The 19,925-nt window shown below is 36.0% G+C and overlaps 9 protein-coding genes across 9 annotated transcripts; 2 read left to right on the top strand and 7 right to left on the bottom strand.

Annotated features, from left to right (window-relative positions):
• Positions 1–112: 112 nt before the first annotated feature.
• Positions 113–1,144, bottom strand: ZTA1 (NADPH:quinone reductase; the record flags this gene model as incomplete). The annotated part of the gene is made up of 1 exon (XM_003688054.1): positions 113–1,144. One exon carries the CDS (start codon positions 1,142–1,144, stop codon positions 113–115), a length of 1,032 nt encoding a protein of 343 aa, XP_003688102.1.
• A 1,132-nt stretch (positions 1,145–2,276) lies between these two features.
• Positions 2,277–3,295, top strand: TPHA0M00940 (40S ribosomal protein uS17; the record flags this gene model as incomplete). Its single annotated transcript, XM_003688055.1, has 2 exons — positions 2,277–2,321; positions 2,873–3,295. The coding sequence occupies 2 exons, from the start codon at positions 2,277–2,279 to the stop codon at positions 3,293–3,295; spliced, it is 468 nt and encodes a 155-aa protein (XP_003688103.1).
• Positions 3,296–3,639: 344 nt separating this feature from the next.
• Positions 3,640–5,631, bottom strand: TPHA0M00950 (uncharacterized protein; the record flags this gene model as incomplete). Its single annotated transcript, XM_003688056.1, has 1 exon — positions 3,640–5,631. The coding sequence occupies one exon, from the start codon at positions 5,629–5,631 to the stop codon at positions 3,640–3,642; it is 1,992 nt and encodes a 663-aa protein (XP_003688104.1).
• Positions 5,632–6,336: 705 nt separating this feature from the next.
• VPS54 (Vps54p) lies at positions 6,337–9,351 on the bottom strand (the record flags this gene model as incomplete). The annotated part of the gene is made up of 1 exon (XM_003688057.1): positions 6,337–9,351. One exon carries the CDS (start codon positions 9,349–9,351, stop codon positions 6,337–6,339), a length of 3,015 nt encoding a protein of 1,004 aa, XP_003688105.1.
• Positions 9,352–9,887: 536 nt separating this feature from the next.
• Positions 9,888–12,770, bottom strand: REG1 (protein phosphatase regulator REG1; the record flags this gene model as incomplete). Its single annotated transcript, XM_003688058.1, has 1 exon — positions 9,888–12,770. The coding sequence occupies one exon, from the start codon at positions 12,768–12,770 to the stop codon at positions 9,888–9,890; it is 2,883 nt and encodes a 960-aa protein (XP_003688106.1).
• Positions 12,771–13,605: 835 nt separating this feature from the next.
• Positions 13,606–14,967, bottom strand: RAD28 (Rad28p; the record flags this gene model as incomplete). The annotated part of the gene is made up of 1 exon (XM_003688059.1): positions 13,606–14,967. One exon carries the CDS (start codon positions 14,965–14,967, stop codon positions 13,606–13,608), a length of 1,362 nt encoding a protein of 453 aa, XP_003688107.1.
• A 242-nt stretch (positions 14,968–15,209) lies between these two features.
• MIX14 (Mix14p) lies at positions 15,210–15,581 on the top strand (the record flags this gene model as incomplete). The annotated part of the gene is made up of 1 exon (XM_003688060.1): positions 15,210–15,581. One exon carries the CDS (start codon positions 15,210–15,212, stop codon positions 15,579–15,581), a length of 372 nt encoding a protein of 123 aa, XP_003688108.1.
• Positions 15,582–15,737: 156 nt separating this feature from the next.
• TPHA0M01010 (uncharacterized protein) lies at positions 15,738–16,334 on the bottom strand (the record flags this gene model as incomplete). The annotated part of the gene is made up of 1 exon (XM_003688061.1): positions 15,738–16,334. The coding sequence occupies one exon, from the start codon at positions 16,332–16,334 to the stop codon at positions 15,738–15,740; it is 597 nt and encodes a 198-aa protein (XP_003688109.1).
• A 618-nt stretch (positions 16,335–16,952) lies between these two features.
• TPHA0M01020 (regucalcin) lies at positions 16,953–17,990 on the bottom strand (the record flags this gene model as incomplete). The annotated part of the gene is made up of 1 exon (XM_003688062.1): positions 16,953–17,990. The coding sequence occupies one exon, from the start codon at positions 17,988–17,990 to the stop codon at positions 16,953–16,955; it is 1,038 nt and encodes a 345-aa protein (XP_003688110.1).
• Positions 17,991–19,925: the final 1,935 nt, after the last annotated feature.

The raw sequence follows: 19,925 nt of genomic DNA on the forward strand, positions 1-19,925 counted from the left end.
ATATATATATATATATATATATATATATATAACGACTGCGGCCGGGAATAATATAAAGTTTACACAAAAAATAAAAATCAATAACTAGTGACAAATAAGAAATGACAATTAGTTATTGTGGAACCTTTAATATAAGCTTACCTGTAGTTTTTCTACTTTCTAGGTCCATTGCAGCTTTTTTGTAGTCGCCTAATTGATATACCTTAGATATATTAATCTTCAACTCACCAGAATCCATCACCCTAATAAACTCTTTAGAATAATAATCCCATGATTCTTTTTCTTGTAAGTAACCGTAAAGCTGTGGTCTCACCAATTTAAGCACTTTCGGTGATAATCTGCTCAATGGAAATGGGGCAACTGGACCTGAGGCATTGCCAAATGAAACGAAGGTACCTTTTAGCCTCAATACCTTCATGGATGTCTCAAACGTATCCTTGCCAATTGAGTCAAAGACAGCTTCCACACCTTTACCATTTGTGTATTCATTGACTTTTTCGACAATATCATCGGTACTGCTGTTAATTAAGTGTTTAGCGCCGTGTAATTTTGCTAATTGTAATTTATCATCCGAAGAAGCAACAGCGATGACAGTAGCTCCAATTTTGGTAATTAATTGATCAAAAATCAAACCAACTCCACCTGCAGCTGCATACACTAAGATATTGTCATTTTTTTTAACTTTGTATGATTCTCTGATGAAAGTCATAACAGTTAATACATTGATCAACGATGCACAATATTTTTGAAATAATTCATCAGTCAATTCTTCTTCAATGTAAAATTTTGACATATTTATAATTGGACTTTTTGCTGAAACCTTTGTAAACTGTGCCATTGAGCTATTGCCAATATATGCAACGGAATCACCAACTTTATAATCATGAGCCATTCTCCTCCCTACGTATACAACAGTCCCAACAGCTTCTCTTCCTAGAATATAAGGATGTTCACAAGGATATATACCTTTTCTGAAATAAGCCTCAATGAAATTGACTCCAGAATATTTATTCTTTACTAAAATTTCATCATCTTTGATATCATCAGGGACAGGATAGTCAGTGACGTACTTGATAGTATCGTAACCTTCACTTATATCATCAATCAGCACCACTTCTTGTGTTTTAGGTAATTCTACGGACATATTTGTCGTACACTATTGATAGCTTTTATTATTTGACAAGAAAATATATGATAAAACAATTTTTAGAGTGTCAATACATATATATATGTATATATATCTATGAAATGACAATCAGATGTTATTTTAGTCGTTATTTTATGTTAGCATTTTAATAAAAAAATAAGAGAATTGGAAAACCCAAAGTGAGTAAACTAATTGCAACAAGCTTGATACTTGAAGGAATGGAAAGCTATTTATTGCAGCCTTACATTGTCGTCACAAGCATCCATTAGCATGGGTTATATTAATATTAATGCCTTTCATGATCAAGTTATTAAATGCCCCTGTTCTTTCTTTTGCAGAAAGTACCTTTTTTAGGAACAGTTGAACGTTCCTTAAGGGCGGTTTAAGCATAAAACAGTCACATGAAAACTAACATCCGAACATCCCACAATTTTTTATTTTTATTTTTTTGTTTTTTATTTTTTGTTTGCGGACCACTTTTCATTCGGAATCGTGTTAAACCTCAGAAGATATCCTTGATGAGGACGCGCTGGATTGTTTTAGAAGGCGCTGTGTTTTGGTTTTATGTACTATACACCCCACTCTCTTGCTAATGCGTCAAGTAACATCCAGTCTAGAAGTGGTCTCTCTGGACAGAGCGCTAGTTCTGTTTAGCTGGGGCAACCGTTTCTACTGCCTAGAGAGTTTGTTTTCTAAGCTGGCTTCTTCTAGTTTAGGCTCGCGTCGTTGACGTTTCACTCCCTCCAGTTAGCCCGCAACTGTTTATTTTCTTCAGTAACTGAAATTGTTCACTTGAACTGCTCATCTCACAATACTAAATCTTTTAACCACGTTTGTTCTCATAATGAATTTTTCACCAAAGACTAATGAACAATGTTAATAGTTTTTTCACTTGATGATGCCTTCAGTATACACTACTTTTTCCATATCCAAGCTATTTTCAAATAACATTCATTATGTATTTTGTGATCTTTGTGCTGATATTCTAAAACTATATTATTATATTAAAAATTATATCATCGTACTGTATCTAATTGTATATAAAACAGACCTTCTTCTAAACAGCATACAGTTTCGTTTTGTTTTGTTTTGACATAAAAGAACTAATAGAAATCAAGAATCCCTAAAGATGTCCACTGAATTGACTGTTCAATCTGAAAGAGCTTTCCAAAAGGTATGAATAAGAACCTAATAGAATTATAGATAATTCTAATATGTGCATGAATATAAAATTGTTGTGCTACGCAAACAAGTTATTGGAGATAATATGAGAGATACGAGAGGTTTGTGGAGTTGAGAACAAGATAGTTTCACCAGTTGCACTATGCTGTATTTTCTTTTATTTGATTGCCACCAAAGATAAAAAAGGATATATATATATATAGTAGAACTAAAATTAGTTATTGACAAATATAAAGACTTTTCATTAAACATCATAGAATGAACATCACTACACTTATCCGGTAAGAAAGAACAAGGTGTACAATGTATGCTAAGATGCCGAGATGACTTGTTTCCAAAGAGCAATAACTAAGTAAATTTAAGAGCCGCAATCCATTGAATTTAGTTACCAGACCTCGAATAAATTCATGTAATCTTCAACAATAATAACTAGTGTGCATGCAACTTTGTTTTTATGTCATCTGTGTTTTTTTTGAATTTTTTTTTACTTAACATATTTTGAACATTGTATCAATTATACAACATGTCAAATTTTAATTATAGCAACCACACATCTTCACTAACCCAAAGTTCAAGACTTCCAGAAGAACTAAGAGATGGTATAAGAACGTCGGTTTAGGTTTCAAGACCCCAAAGACTGCCATTGAAGGTACTTACATCGACAAGAAGTGTCCTTTCGTTGGTATGGTTTCTATCCGTGGTAAGATCTTAACCGGTACCGTTGTCTCCACCAAGATGCACCGTACTATTGTCATCAGAAGAGATTATTTACACTACGTTCCAAAGTACAACAGATTCGAAAAGAGACATAAGAACGTTTCCGTCCACGTCTCTCCAGCTTTCAGAGTTGAAGTTGGTGACATCGTTACTGCTGGTCAATGTAGACCAATCTCTAAGACTGTTAGATTCAACGTCTTAAAGGTTGCTTCTTCTTCTAAATCTAAGAAGCAATTCTCTAAATTTTAAGTATTTTAAATCAAAAATCTTTTGAATTTTATCTATAAAGAATGCCTCTTTTTACTACATATATAATATAATATATACTTTTGTATAATATATTAGAATATTAAGAAAAACTATTAATCTTATAATATTGTTTTCGATATTTATGTTCATTGTGTAATAGAATATTAATATCATTATATAATCTGGTTTTCAAAAAACTTAACAAAGTGAAAGATACAAACATGTTATTATAATTTTACATAGGATGAATGAATTAAATACTGATACATTAACATTATAAAAATGATTGACTATATTATTAACAGAAAAAGGAAACTGAAAAGATGACTAGTATTAACTTCCTATTATTTGTTAGCAAAATGATCTTCAAAATTTACTAATAATTCCTTTGAAATATCATTTATGGTTTTATCCTTAATATTCTTAATTTTACTTCTCATTTTTTCATAACTTAATTTCACTTCTGAACCGTTTAAGTTTAAATCTGGTTTCAAAGCGGCTAGTTCTTCCCAATCAACCTGCGAATCCTCTGTGAATCCTAAATCAGCTAATTTCTGTAAAATCCATTTTTTATCAGAGCCGGACATAGAATCTACCTTTTCTAAGGCTTCTTTTCTCATCAATTTATTCCACTTGTAACGACATTGGATACGAGATCTGGTTCCACCCATCTTTTCACTTACAATTGTCCAATTGATGATATCTTTAAATGGTTTAGATTCTAATTGACTTCTGTAACTCTTGATTAAGTTTTCTAGAGCATCACCACTGACCCCACGATCTCTTGCTTGATCAGATTGTTCCTGTATGTATTTTTCATTTTGTAGATTATTATCATTTAATATGGCTTCGATAACTTCTTTCAATTGTGTTTCTTCAGCTGCAGACCATTTATGAGAGGATCTATTTGGACCACATTTCACATAATTTCTCCAACGATCTCTACAATCTTCTGGCATTCTACCTAAGGCTTTACCAATTTCTGACCATTGTCCTTCTTTTTCCACACATAATTTTGCTAGTTCTTTTTCTTCTTCGGCGTTCCATTTACCTCTTTGTTCGAAAATATGATACTTTCTACGAACATGTTTATAAATAGATGATCTTGTTCTGTAAGGTAAAACTTTGCAAATATTAATCCAGAAATCGTCCTTTCGACGTTCATTGCTCCAAATTCTTTCACAAACATCACGTCTAGTCATGCCTTTTATTTTTTGATATTCATCTACAAATTGTTCTAAAGCAGATTCCTCTGAACTATCAAATGATTTCCCACTAGTTTGAGATGATGCAGGAATAGTTTCTGAAGCCTTTGCTGCTGCACTATTGATTAGTTCAGACATATCGCCCATTAAATCATAATCTGCTGATTCACCATCTTTTGGCAAAACTTCACGATATTCTTGCTTTGACTCTTTATTTGATTTATTATTTTTAATATCTTTATGTTCAGCCTCGAGGGAAGCAATTTGAGCATGAGCATAAACAGCAGCAGCTTCAAGATCTAGCTTTTTATTTTTATGATTGTCATGATCTCCACCATCTGTGTTTAGATATTGTTGGAAATCAGGATTTTGACTAATAGAGTCTGATTCTATGATTGCTTTTCTTACAAGGTTTTCATTAGCGTTAATACTATTCAATTCAACATCTGAATTGGTTGCAGCGGAATCCTTTTCATTCAATTTCAATTCATCTTTATTTGATTCATCAACTTCATCTAGAGTTGCTAGTTCTGGATCGACAACCATAGAATCTTGGTCATCTTTCAATTGATTTGATAATTCTTCGTTTCTAATAGATTTCAGCTTCTTTCTAACTTTTTCATCCTCATCTTCCGAACTACCTTCCGCAATTTCGCTATCATGGTCTAAATCTCTCTTTGATGACTTCTTAGATTTTCTTTGATTTCTTAGATTTTTCTTATCACGGTCACTGTGTTTGTCCTTTTTCCTGTCATTATCGCTTCCAAATGCGGTCGCGATGGCCACGGCAGCTCTAGCAATAGAATCTTTAATAGTGTTATTATTATTGTTGTTGTTACCATTATTATTAGTAGTACTACTGCTACCGTTATCATTGGTATTGTCATTGTTCTTGGTACTGTCATCGTTCTTGTTACCGGATTCTATATCCTCTTTCCCATTACCATATTTCAAAGCTTCATTCTTTAAAAACCAATCCACATCTGACAAATTGTTAGCAGCAGCATCGACATTATCTTCCTGCGATTGAACATCATTAGCGGAAGGAGAATGAGAACCGTCATTTTTCAATTCAGTATCATTCTTGATCCCATCTCCATCGTTCTTCCTAACAGCATCAACTTGATTCATTTTAACAGCTGTGTATATTCTAAAATAGGAACTAGTAATAAATGCAATTTAGTGTAATTGATAATAATCTCTTTCAAATCTTTCACTTGTCACAAGACTATGATTATACGCCGTTATTATTTTACGTCCTGTTTTTTTTTTGGATAGCACTATTGAATAATAAACAAATCACTACCACACAAATAATCTACCTAGAGAAATGATCCTGATATCAGCACCTGTATGTTTAATAAAAATAATATAATTAGATCAAAGGTATATCCATTTAACACTATTAAATATATCTAATATTTAATATATTTAATATAAACAAACAAATAATCAGGGTAAATATATCTTATAACTTAAAATGTGTATATAAAAATGACTTAGTTCTTATATAAAATCCTTTATTAATCCTTTGTTGATATTATCTATTTACTTTGTTTTGCTTTGATCTTTGTTGATTCCAAACTCGTTGGAAAAACAAACTTGGGATTTTGTTCTTCGTTGAACGCGATGTCACGTGTACATGCGGGTAACCTTTGGTTAGCGACAACAACACTGAAACTGACACTGACACTGGCACTGACGTTGACACTGCTTAAGTGTTACATTACAATTATGCATATCTGTAAAAGTTTTATATAACTCTTATTTATTGTTCATTTTTATTTACAAATATATATAGTTGCTGTCTTTTCTGTTTTTTGTTATGTTTCTTTTTTATGCAGGAGGAGGTGGTGCGTTAGCTAGGTATATCTTTTCAATTGTACTTTGATATAACTGTAACAATTGAATATAATCAACTGAATTATTATGCTGTGATGGGAACGCATTTGGAAAGTTTTTGTTTGTTGTTCCAGTTGCGTTCTTCTTCTTGTTGAAATCTTTGCTTGAACTCATTAGCCTTCTATAAAATTTTTGAATGACTTTTATAAATTCAACCAAACAATCAAGGGATTCACCTATAATGCTATAGTTTCTATTAACGCTAGGTTTGAGTTGATCTGGATTCGGATTCTGGGCTTGTATAGAATTGGCTTTATCTTCACTGAATATTCTCAAGATATTAGCATTAAATGCTTCTAAAAGATTACTTATATTTCTTTCAAAATTAGGTAAATATACGCTAGGGAGATCGATAGATAGAATCATAATTTCTTTGATTTTACCTATTATGGTTATTAATGATTCACTAGCAACAAATGTTTTGTCACCAACAACAACTGATTTTCTATGACCAACAGGTTTCTTTGGGATAACAACACCGTTATTGTCACTATTCGAATGTGCCTTAGTCACCTTGACTCCATCATTATTTTCCACAGATGCAGTGTTGGACTCCGCAGTATTGTTTCCATTGCCTGAGTTATTGTCTCCATTAACACTCTCAAGCTCCTTTTCTCCAACTTCATTATTTCTGTTGGAACTTTTGGCCTTTACCAGTTGTAGCTCGTTTGTCCAATCTAACGGATCAATATCCATCGAGACTAAAATATCATTGACATCTCTTTGGACAGTTGGTTCAACAATATATGGTAACCATGCATCTTTTTTGGTTATTTCCCTTAATAATCTACTGTTTTTGACATTCTGGAAGTTAATGTACGCTTGGATTTGAGACTCTAACACATCGCTTAAATATTTAGTTAAAAATTCTCCACTAACTTCTTCACATTCTTGAATAAAACATACAACGATGGCATATAGCTTCAGAAATTCACTATAACTTAGTTGAGATGATATATCTCTCCTGACAATAATAATTTTACCCATACGTAATTGAATGATTTTTATACCTTCATTAATACCATTCCTAATATCCAATTGAGTTATCATGTCATATTCATTAATGTTTGGATCGTTAGCAGATATTATTTCATTCAAAGATGTATCAAGTAACATTTTTTGATAACGATATAACCTTCTTAGTGCTTCACTAGCATGAGTAAATATATGTAACAATGTCTGCTGAAATTCTTCACTTGTTTGTTCTTTAATTAATTTTGATAGTTTCGTGCCTGAAGATGTTTGTTTGGGTTGCGGTACTGCATTATTTTCTTGAGTACCCTTGGAGTTATGTAGTGATTCGGGGTTCGGACTATTTTCTAAAGATATAGAAGTGTCTGCTTCCTCGTTTGAAACCGCTTTTTTTTCATTTGGTAAGTATAATTTAATTATAGTCTTTAGCTCAGTAATCAATTTATCTTGGAAAAAACTAAATGAGCTTGTTAATTCCTCGCATTTAAATAGTTTGTCAATTAGAACAGTGATACTATCTTGAAGTTCTTTACTTATCTCCAAGTATCTCCTGCTTCTCGTCTTATTTTGTAATCTATCAAGGACTTCGTTCGTATCTGAAGTTTTACAATAGTTCTGTAAATCTTTCATTAAAATGTCACATAATTGTAATGAAAACTTGCCACCAATCTCGATATTCATGTTAGTCAAATACTCTCTAGTCTCTGATAGCGAGGGAACTGCACGTAAGTCTACTAAATCATGAGGCCAGTTATTAGTTATTTTCTGAACAATTGGATCATCTGATTTATCACCTTTAACTAGTTTGTTAACTGTATTAATTAGAGTCATGCATTCATCGAACTTTTCTTCTTGAAACAGTTTTTTGCAATTATCGCTTTCTACAAGGATAGCCTTCACTTGTAATAACCCTTGTTCTAGTTTTTCGATATTTTTTTGTTTAATCATATTCTGTAGTTTTTCTATTTCTTTTTGAATTTTGTTTTTATCAATATCAATTAATCCATCAGAAATCTTATCAAGCCCTTGTATCGAATTTTTCACCTTATCTTGTATTTGATCAACATTACTTAATGCATGATAAAACTTGTGAGATGATTTAGAAATTTCGGTAACCAACAGGCCTTCAACAGCATCTAAGTAATCGTTCAGCCTTTCATTAATTTGATTAAATTCTTCTTCTCTATCCGTGTTTTCTGATACCTTTACATTTGTCAAATTAAACCTCAACCCATCCAAAACTTTGTGAAATATTCTTGGGTTATCTAATTGGAAATCTTTATCAAAATAAAACTCTGGTACTTGGCCTAAATCTTTTGCAAACATATTCCCCTGTTGTTGGTCATTGATAGTATCGTTAAATTCATTTTTTCCTTTTGTTTGGGTTTCGTCATTATTATTATAGTCTTCCAACTGTTTGATTTGTTCCAATCTATTCATATTCTTCAAATTATTAGTACTTTCAAAAATCAAATATTCTTGTTTTACAGATTCGATATAATTCTTGATGTCTGCCTTCCAATTCTTTTCAATTTCATTTTTTGATAGTGTAACTGGCGGTATATCATATGAAGTAGGGAAACCTAACCAATTCTTTCTTCTGGTATTCATCACAATTTCATAAATCGAATTGTTACCAAGAGGAGAGAAATCTTGTGATCCACTATGTATCCCGTGTCCAAATCCAAATGTCCTGCTACTTCTTCCTGCAATTGAAGACTCAAAACTCTTTCTTACTGATGCTGAGTCTAAGCTCATTCTCGATAGATGTTTATTCTTTGTACTTTCTGATATGCTCAGTATGTCATCATTTAATGAAGTTTCATCATCCTCACCTAAAGTAGAATCCATAGAAGTTGGTTCGATTATTTTAGGCGGTTGTATAAACTCACCATTAACATCAGTCATGGTGTAACTGCCGCTGCTGTTAGGCTCTATAGTTGAAGATTTGTTGATCTTAATATTTGAAGGGTCCATATCTTCTAAAATGGTAACTCGTGCTAATCGAGAGGGCTCTGAAAACTGGATTTAGGAATCAATTATCCTTAAGCTTGCCCACACGTCGCTAATTACTTAGTGGTTCAATTAATATCTGTTCGAAACAGTTTAAGAACCTATTAGAATTGGCTAAGTAACCTAATATCCAGTATCATTTTAATCGTTCTTAGTTCCTTTTATTTCAGTTATTTTGGTTCTCGCTTAACTAGGAAATATATATCATTACATACGAGCAATATATGAATAAGACCTTAAATCTATCTCATTTAATGGCAAATGATGTCATATTAAAATTATATATGTATAAAATGACAAGTTCTTAACAATGATGAATTTAATTACAATAAATGAAAAACGACCCACAATGCATACAGGGATGCCATGGAAATTCTAATAAATATACCAGGAAGAAAATTTCATAGCACTTTTAACAATTCTTTTTGATGTTTTAATTTTACTTTCAGGATGCCATCACTTATAGTTTTTATAAATTATTTAAACTACAAAAATAGAGATCATAGATCTGTTTCAGAAATCACTGATTTTATAGAATTATTCCTTAGTGAGAAACTACCGTTAATAGCGACAGTACTAGGTTCAACCTGTGCTGGTGATGGCGATTTGCTATCAATACCAAAATTTGCTTTCAATGTCGACGGTATTGGGATTGCACTAGAGGGTTGAACATCATTCCAATTTGTAGAGTTACCTTCAACCGATGGTACATCAACCATTTGGATATCTTCGACATCAGCTTCATTATCACTACTATCAGAGTCAAATATAAAATTATTTTTTGAGGCTTGACGATGGAAAGGTGGAGCACTTTGAACAAGTTTAATAGGTTTCTCTGATATGTTTGATTGTTCAAGGTGCGGAGTTAATACTTTTCCAGTAATGAAACTATGTGTTGCCCCTGACAAGGAAACATTTGAACCATTTCTAGAAAGATCCTTTAATGATGTTGAGGAACCTCCTTTTCCCACGGAAGCATATCTCTTTATACCAGTATCATTAGCATGGTAATCAGTATATGTGTCGTCTTCGCTACTTTGATTTTGTGAGTTCTCGATAAATTGCTGTTCGTTATCTGAGTTAGAAAATTCACTATCAGAAGGACCACACATGAAACCACCTCTGTTCGAAGAAGATAGTTCAGCACTTCCATTGAAACCCAAATTTAATATTGGATGAGCCTCGATAGTTGGCGAGATCATACCTTGGTTATAATTCGAAGAATCATCTGCGATCGAAGTTTGTAAATCAATACCTTCGGGTATATCAACGACTTCAGAATGATCGATTGGTAAAAAGTTTGAAGTATCTCCAGTGTAAACGGAGTTATAATCATACATATAATCATAACCTCTATATGTGTTAACATTGTGAGATACTGCATTACCGTAATTATAATCGTAATCACTGTTATCGCTTTCCTCATCTGAACCATAGTTCAATGTGGTAGCAGGCAATAGTTTGATAATAGGTTTCAATCTATTCCTACTTGTACTTGAAGAAATTAGTGACGAGTTATCTGTCACGGTAGAATTTACGCTGGTACTCAATCTTCTTGAAAATCTAGCATTAATGAACAACCCACCATCCTCGTTGTCATCTTCATTTCCTGATGAATTAGACTGTAGGTATTCTGAATTAGAACTGTTGTCTGAATTATACATATCATTATTTTCCTGTGAAAGATAATCTCTATGATTGTAGTCTTGCAGCCTACCTGATTCGTCTTCATCCGATGATGTATCATTAGATGAGTACATTGACATGACATCTCTTTGGGAATAACCTAAAGATATGCATTGCTCTACTCTATCGCTGAAATGAATATGCCTTACTGCCTGCGGTTTATTTTGTTTTGATACTGAAGTTGTTAATATGGATGCTAGTGCTGGCATTAGTAGATTCTTCTTTTTTAAATCATTGGTATCCATTGTTGTAGTTGTTGTATTTGTGTTATAATCTAAAGTGTTATGATCGAAGCTGTCATTAGTGTTAATCATAAAAGTTGTTAGAGTTGAAGTGCTATTACTTTTGAAATTTTTTGGTCCTTTATCGGTAAGTTGACCGGTATTATTTTTTAGTGTTGAATATGAATTATTTCCAGAGTCGTGAATTTTATTATCATAATTGTAATCGTTATTGTCATTTTTATTTACAGATATTGATTTGTCTTCATTTTCTTTTACTGACAAAGTTGAATGTGAAGATGAACTTGCGGTGGAATTTAACACACTATGGTTTTGATCTGGATTATTATTGTTATTATTATTTGGATTGTTATTTGGATTATTTTCAACTTTTTTATTATTGTTTGAATAATATTGTGCATTAAGTTTATTTGCCAAATAATTATAATCATTAAAAGCTTCTGAGCTATTATACGAATCCAGTAGTACAATTGAATTTTTCATTTCATTTAAATGTTTTCTTACTTCGTTTAATTTCCATTGCGTGTTTTCTTCAATAATTTCAGTTACTGACCTTTTCTTTAAAATCGGTTTTAATTGTTTCTTAGTCATTTTTGTAGCTAATCTTTTCGAAGTTTCATCATCTGAACCGTAACCCATCTCTGCCGTAAGATTGTGTAAAGAAGCAGCATCTTTGCTATACTCGTCGTACTCTTCATTGCTTTTTGAATCTGTTACAACAGGTCCATAAAGCCAGGTGACATCTGAATCCTTTGACCAATTAACTATTTCTGGCGACACTGTCTCTAGATGGTTCCTTGCTTTTGCCCATGTTCTCCAAGAAGCATTTTCTAACCTTGCCGAACTTACTGAATCGATGACGTCATCCTTCCTTTTCTTTTTCAGAATGATATATTTCCATGAGTTCAACACTTCTGACTCGTTCCAGTTGTGGGAAAGATAGTCAACGTGTGTATTCGGTTCCATTACCAAATCGTTGTCATCCTGCGGTATCAAAATAGTGTCATTATCAGCAGGAGGAGGCGATACTGACGCAGACTGCCCCGGAGTCTTCGAAGGTGTTGCTGACCAGTCAGCAGTACCCGCATGATCCTGTGTGCGATGTAGTTGGAGTTGTTCGCCTGCTTGCAGATCGTCGTCCTCATCTTCACTTGACATATCCTCATCATAAGAATCGTAACTCTCCGACGACCCGTTGTCGTACTCTAAGTCACTATCCATGCTGTCATCCCGAGTAACCTCTGGTTTTGCAATTGTCTTGCTAGTTGTGTGTAACGGCGTATTTGTATCTAGGTAGTCACTGAATAGACCAATAGACCTCGTCCGCTTTAAGTTGAAAGTACTTTTCTGAAATTGTTCTTGATCGTCAGCTTCTATTGCCATTGATACGGATGGACCCATATCATCATTAGCATCCTCATTATTTTTAAAATAACCCGATAAATTCTTTGACATTCCTAATAGATTGTGTATGTGTATGTGTTATGAAGAGAGGCGGGATGAGAAAAGTGTATGCGCATATATATGTATATATGTATGTATGTAAGTATATTGTGGAATGAGAAAAAATGGAAAAGAACCTCCAAAAGGGTATATTGTGTATGGATGAGTGATGTTTGCTGTAAAAAAACGGCTTGATAATAATCTATGACTTCGTATTGCACCAGATGTATAAATGTTTTGCAATCGAAAATATGCAAATAAGGGACTGTACAGTAAAATGATACGGAATATCGAGGCTCCTACTTAAACCACGTATGTATGCAACCTGCGTGTAACCTATTTATAACACGTCCAGCTATTTCTCTCTTCACTTCTGAGCTCCAGTTCCACTTCGCTCTGTATGAAATATACTTCTGTACAAACGTGAACCAATATAAAGGACTCTTATATATATCTGCGAGTATTTGTATACTGTTACACCGTTACAGGCATGTAGATATATGTATACAAACTAGAATATCGACGGTCTAATATACCGATCAGAGTGTGGAATAAATAATAAAATCTTGAAATGAAGAACAACAAATGTGTATTCATCCTTTTTCACTCTGTATCCCGTCCATTGTGACAAGGCACACACACACAAAGGACTTCACGGTAGGTAGCCCACTGCTATTGGAGCGGGGTGAGTTTCGCAAAACCGTTTTTGGCTGCGGGGCGCTGCGGCGCTGCGGCGCCGGAAGGGGGTGCCGTGGTCAGTGATGTGTAGGGGCCGGGTAAGTGTTCGTGCGGCAGCGACGGTGACAGCGACGGTGACAGTGACGGTGCCACTGATGGTTGCTGGGTCTTAGATGTACTCGACTATGCTGTTGGAGGTGCCTAGGATGATACGGGTGCCTATACCGTTGGCGATGTTGGCTTGCAACGCTGTCGCGTCTATCTGTCTGCGACTGGGCAACGGATTCTTCAATTTGGAGTATAGCTTGCCGGTGTGTGTTTCGTATACGTGGACTTCGTTGTGGTCGGTGTTCACGAGTAAATAGGTGTCGGTGTGCCACTGCAACCGTACACTGGTTCTCTTCTTGTGGCGGTTCCTGTTGCTGTCGACGCTTCCGATCAGCTGCGGTGCTGGCAACGTGGCGCTCGAGCCGAACGGCTGCCACTTTTTGATCTTACCGTCGGTCCCCAGTGTGACCAGCTCGGTGCCTTCAGAGTTCCAGATCAGATCGTTGCAGCTGCGGGTGTGTGCGCGTCTGCTATCGGTGTCGGCGCTCGTTACCTCTCGCCAGGGACGGCTCACTTGTCGCGAGTCCCAGATGTTGACTGACCCATTGTCTTCACCCGTGGCGAAGTACCACTGTCTTTGGACGCTGGGGTTGAATTTGCAACACAGTATCTCGCTCTTCTCCTCGTTCTTGCGGTCCCGGGACGAAAACGTGATGCCATAGTTCATGTTGCGTAGGTCCACTATTCGCGGCGAGTGATCCTCCGTGGCAAGTGCAACTACATCTGACCCAGAGCCATGGTTACAGTCGATTTGGTTGATCTTCACTTTCCGGTCGTTCTTACTATCATACAAAGCGACGCTCTGAATGGGCTCGAACCCACTCGCAGTGTCCCACATCTTGAATTTGCAATCGTTGGAACCCGTGAAGAACAGCCCATTGTCTTTGGCGTACCACTTTATGGTGTGGATTCGATAGCGGTGACTTTTCTCACTCTTCACCTCGCTGTCGACATCCAAGTTCATAGGAGAATTCGATTTTCGATACATTCGATACCTGTTCCTGTTGACATTGAAACTATGTACCTCGCGAACAGGATGCGCCACTCCACGTTGCTGTGCTGCTGTCGCTGTACTGTGGGTTTCATCCTCTTCGTCATCGCTGGCAGTATCCCTCTTTATCTGTTTGAGCTTCCTATCTATAAGCTCGCCCTGTTCACCAGGTTTGTCATTGAAGGCCCAAGCACTAATTAAACCGTCATTCATACCCGCTAGAAGAAATTTACCAGTGTTATCAATATCCAAGCAGCTAACATTGTTCAAACTAACATTGCTTAAATTACTGGATTGTGAACTGATATTGTTATAAACTCTTGGAGCTTCATTATCTAGCAGCCTTTCAAAGTCATTTCTCTTGATTTTGTTTACCGTGTTTAGTGCACTGACATTAGGATTATATTTGTACTGCAAGATTGAATAATTCATCAGTTCTTCATGTTATGCTAACTTTAACCCAATACTATATTCGTATGTAGCTCTTTAACCTTTCAAACAAATTCAAGCTGGAAATGCACCATTGGTGGACTTTTTTATGTATGTGCCATTTTGAAAAAAATATAAGGAACAACATTTTCATACTTAAGAAGAGTAATCCCCATAAAGGGAAATCATGTTCAAATACAATTAAAGAACAGACGACGAAATAAGGTTGCATAAAGTAAGCAAATATGTCTTCGATATTGGATGAGTTGGTAATGGAGGATGTTGCACTGCATTGTCCTGTTGACTTCATTGAGTACCATAAGTGTATCTCGAAGAAGGATGAAGGAGAAGATTGCAGTATTTTACAAACAAAATTAGCTACATGTATAAAGACTAAAGTGCCCTCGATGCAGAAAATCTTGAACAACTGCAGCGACAAGATGACTAGCTATCAAGATTGCATAATGAAGAACAGAGAGTCCCGAACGATCAATGAGAATTGTTTGGGAATTCTTGATGAATTAAGAGAATGCGCCCGGAAACAAGTTGCCCATGATCCATTGCCAATCAATGAAATGAAATTACGTAAAATCGACAATGAGCTCAACCCAAAATAGATATTCTTGTACGTTAAGTAATATTTCAAATATTTATTTGTATATAGTTTGAATAATATAAATGTTCTACCTGAGTCATTGGACATCTAGTTCATGAACTAACGAGCGTACGAAATGTTTGAACATCGAGTCCTGTCTTTAGTTCTGCGGGAAAACTTATAATTTTTGAATAGTTTCGTAGAAAGTCTTACCTTGAATTTCATGGACGGTTAACTCTAACTTAGAAGCCTGTCTCGAACCATCGGCACCAGCAATAGTACCAGCACCCCATGGAGAACCACCGTGAACTTCTTCCAAGTTAGTTAATTCAGGGAAACTGTTCTTGTAACCCAATGGAACAAAGACCATACCGTGATGAATTAAAGTAGATAAAGCGTTCATAGCAGTGGACTCGTTACCACCACCAGTACCGGTGGAGACGAAGATACCAGCTGGCTTACCGTGCAAACTGCCTTTAGCCCAAAGACCGCCAGTAGCGTCCCAGAAAGATTTCCATTGGGCTGGGAAGTTACCGAATCTAGTTGGAATACCGAATAAGAAGGCATCGTATTCGACCAAAGTATCATTGGAAGCGATTGGATAGTTTGGTTTTTCGGCACCGCCTAAAGCTTTAACAATCTCAGGAGTTAAAGTTTCAGGAACTTGAAAGATATCAGCTTGACCACCGGCAGCTTCAATACCTTTCTTTTCAGCTTCAGCAGTAGCAGCAACGTGACCGTATAGAGTGTAAATGATAATAGCAACCTTTGGCATTTTGTTTGTATATGTATATGTAATTGAGAATAGTAGTGTGTGGTATTGCCTGGTACCAAATACAAGAAGTATATGAATAAGAAAGAGACAACGCAACTGAAAGAAATTTGACAAAAATAATTGCAACAATACGACCTTTTTATATACGAGTACAATTTCAATGACAACAAATAAGAAGTGGTTGGTATCAGGTTAGTACAATTGCAATCCCATGAACGCACGTAAGTTCGTTAACCCCCAGTCAGTTCATGATTAGTGATCAATTGCAAATAGTGAGTAATGGCCATTAGTAAAACATTAGTAAATATTACATACATACAGAGGTCTGGTGGTATGTGTTCGATGGTGATACTTTCACATTTCGAAGATGGATGCGGGACACGGCGGCGGGGATGGGCGGGGAGCGGGCGTGGAGAGGCTCGGCCTGCAGGGGGGCGGTCGGTTGCAACGGGGAAAGTGGGGGTAACTGGCTGTTACAAGCCGACAAGGTCGTTGCGTTGGCAAGCTTTCTATTGACAGACGGTTGTGGTATATATGATATCTAGTGGTCTTCTTTCTATATACGATTGTGGTGGCGGTCGTTGCGGTGGCGGTCGTTGTGCTGGGCACGTCGGTTCATCAGAGTGATGGGTAGATTTTAGTGCTGGCCGTGGTTGTCGATTTGAACACGTTTGGGATTCGATAGATGGAACCACCAACGGTGTCTTCGTTGTCGTGGGTCTTGTCGTTGTCGATGTTCATGTTGGCGGTGGTGATGAACAAGTCGTGTTTGTATCTGCAGCAACAGGATATTCTTGGGACCGGCAAGAGCAGTTCTCTTTGAAGTGTTCCTGTGATGAGGTCGAAGATTTGGACCTTGTTGGTCGACCACACGGCAGTGACAAACAAGTTATCTTCGTAATCGATTAGGGATCCGTCGGGTTCGGGTGATTCGAACTCGCTGTTGACTTTCTGGACGTTGATCAATTCCGTTCTTTCGTCTGTTTGTTTATTGTACTTCCAGATCTTGAAATTCAACGAATCGGTGATGTACAGAATATTAGAATCTGTCTTATCGTAGTGGATAGAGTTGGGGATCTTCACTTTATAGCGATTGAATAACATCGTCAACTTGTCTGTCTTGAACTCATATTCAAGAATACAGCCTTCGTCGGTCAAGTCTTCATTGAAGGTGTCCATTAGACCTATGTACAAGTAATTGCCGTCTTTGGAGATTCCGCCGTCGTTAGATCTCAATCTCATGAACCTTTCTTTGGTTAGCGTGTCGCATCGGTCAAATGTCACCAGGTATGTCCATTTGCCGGTTTTGAGCTCTAACTTACCAATACCAAATTTGGAACCGAACAAAATATACTGGTTCTGTTGATCGTATGGATACACAACACCGACTACCTCCGAGTACTTAGTATGATCGAATGGATATTCGCCATCATATGTCGTATGGTTGATGGGGAAAGTTCTCAATTCGTGTTTCTCAGCTTCACTCAATGTGTCTTGGGGAACTTCATCTAGAGGTTTATTTAATAGATAAATTTCACTTCTGAAGATATCGACCCAAAGTAACCTATTGTTGAACACGGAGATACCTTCACTTAGTTTGGGATCTTGCAATCTCACAAATGGCTTTATGTTTTTATAGGAAACAATTTCTGGCATTATTTATAGAAATGAGTAAGGGGTAACTCAAGTTTCTCAATATCCAATTCTTTCAACGCACTTGAACCTTTTTCTGGTATATACACTTTGTATATTTAATATCTATCCTTTGTCAAGAGAATGATAGGGTGTACTACTTTTTCTCAAACTACAACAAAATATTTTGAAATATACCAGTTCTTATTGTTTAATGAAAATTCAGTTTTTCAAATTCCTAATGGTTTTCACCAATTTCAATTAATACAATTTTTCAATACCAAAACGGTAAAACACAAGAATAGATTTCTGATTGTTATTATTGACCTGGACAGTCGAATAAGGATAGTACAAATGATTGAACAACCGTAGTTTTCTAATATCTACCTCATTCAGATGCTTGGTTGCAAAGAAAGAACATGTCTATGGAACAAACTAGCAAGAATGTTTGATCATTCTAGGAAATGAAGTGACACAAATATATATCTCAATTTCGAATGTAACCGGAGACGTGGTTCTAATAGAAATATATATAAGAGTGGCACTTTTTTTACCATGAATAACTGTTTAATCAAATAAGCTTGGATGCTGTGACTGAGTAACCAAAACAGGACCTTAATTAAAAAGAAGCTAACAATCGATTGCCTTCTTCCAATGACCCTAGAAATTTGAAGGAACTGTATCGGCGATCCGAAGAAACCTACCCTGAATGAGTAGCACTATCAAAATGCTGTTGTCTCTACATTGTAGTTTACAATTGCAATTGCAACTACCATTGGACTAACTCATAACTATCTCAAAAATTGCCAAATAGAAATCAAAGAGACCTAGACAGTTTAATATTATATATTTAGTTGTTCAAATGGGCTGATAATGCTGTTAAGTGAAAGATTTCCTAATTAATACGAACGGTTTTCATATTCATTCGAATCCGTAGCACCGATTCGCCGAAAACGGCTGTCTTCAGACAAAAACGGAAATTGAATTTCCTTTCTGGGCGAGTTCGTTTCTTTTGCAACGTTTTGCAATCCCCGATTAGTGCATGTCTGCTTCGACCAAGAGAAACAGACGCACAAACAGACAGAAAAGACAGTGGTGCCCTGAAACACGCTACTTATTGGAAAAGTGAGTAGAAAGTTCCAACTCCGTGAGGTATTTTTTAACATGCACGCACACACACAAGACCCAAGAACTAAGAACTTACTGGCCACGATGGAACCTCCTCTCGTCTCTGACCAAATTAGCTCACATGATATAGTGGCGGCGAACATTGGTTAGCTTTGCCCTGCGATACGAACCTCGTCGTCTCGTCAAACACACGGATGCTAAAATAAATAACGCTGCAAAGCAGTATATGGTCTGGTAGGAGACGACGAAGAAAGAAACAATTGCTTCCAAAAAAATAGTACAAATAATGTGTTAAGATGTAACGATACTCCTAAACGAAATGGTATTCCGTTTTTAACAATCTGTCTAAAATAACGCTCTACTATTCAATGTGCTTATGTGCTTGTATCAACAAACAAGACTCCATGTAAGCAACCAGAGTCTCTCCCTACGTTATTTACAGAAATTCAAATCCTGCCTTTGTACCTCGACCGTCTTACCACCGTCCCACATCTGTCGCTCTGTAGCAGTTCTTCTATCCTCGAAGCACAGAGACGCCCAGCAAACGTAGGCCACTTCTGAAGACAAGTTGTATTGGGAAAATACTCAAAAAGCAAAACACAAAGAATTGCTTACAGGTGTCTCATTATCCAATCTCGGAGATGTCATTAGAATTCGGCAGTGCATTTGTCTCAAACACCTCAAGTTGCTAATGTTTTTGTTTATTTTTTAAATTTCATTATTATTGTTTTTCTATTTTCTACTGGCATCGTGTCTGTTTGTGTTTTTGTATCTGCTTTCAACAAAGCAGGTATTACGTTTTTCATTTCACTGAGATCTCTCTTCCTGCTG

The sequence above is a fragment of the Tetrapisispora phaffii genome, chromosome 13 (assembly GCF_000236905.1).
Source record: "Tetrapisispora phaffii CBS 4417 chromosome 13, complete genome".
NCBI lineage: Eukaryota > Fungi > Ascomycota > Saccharomycetes > Saccharomycetales > Saccharomycetaceae > Tetrapisispora > Tetrapisispora phaffii.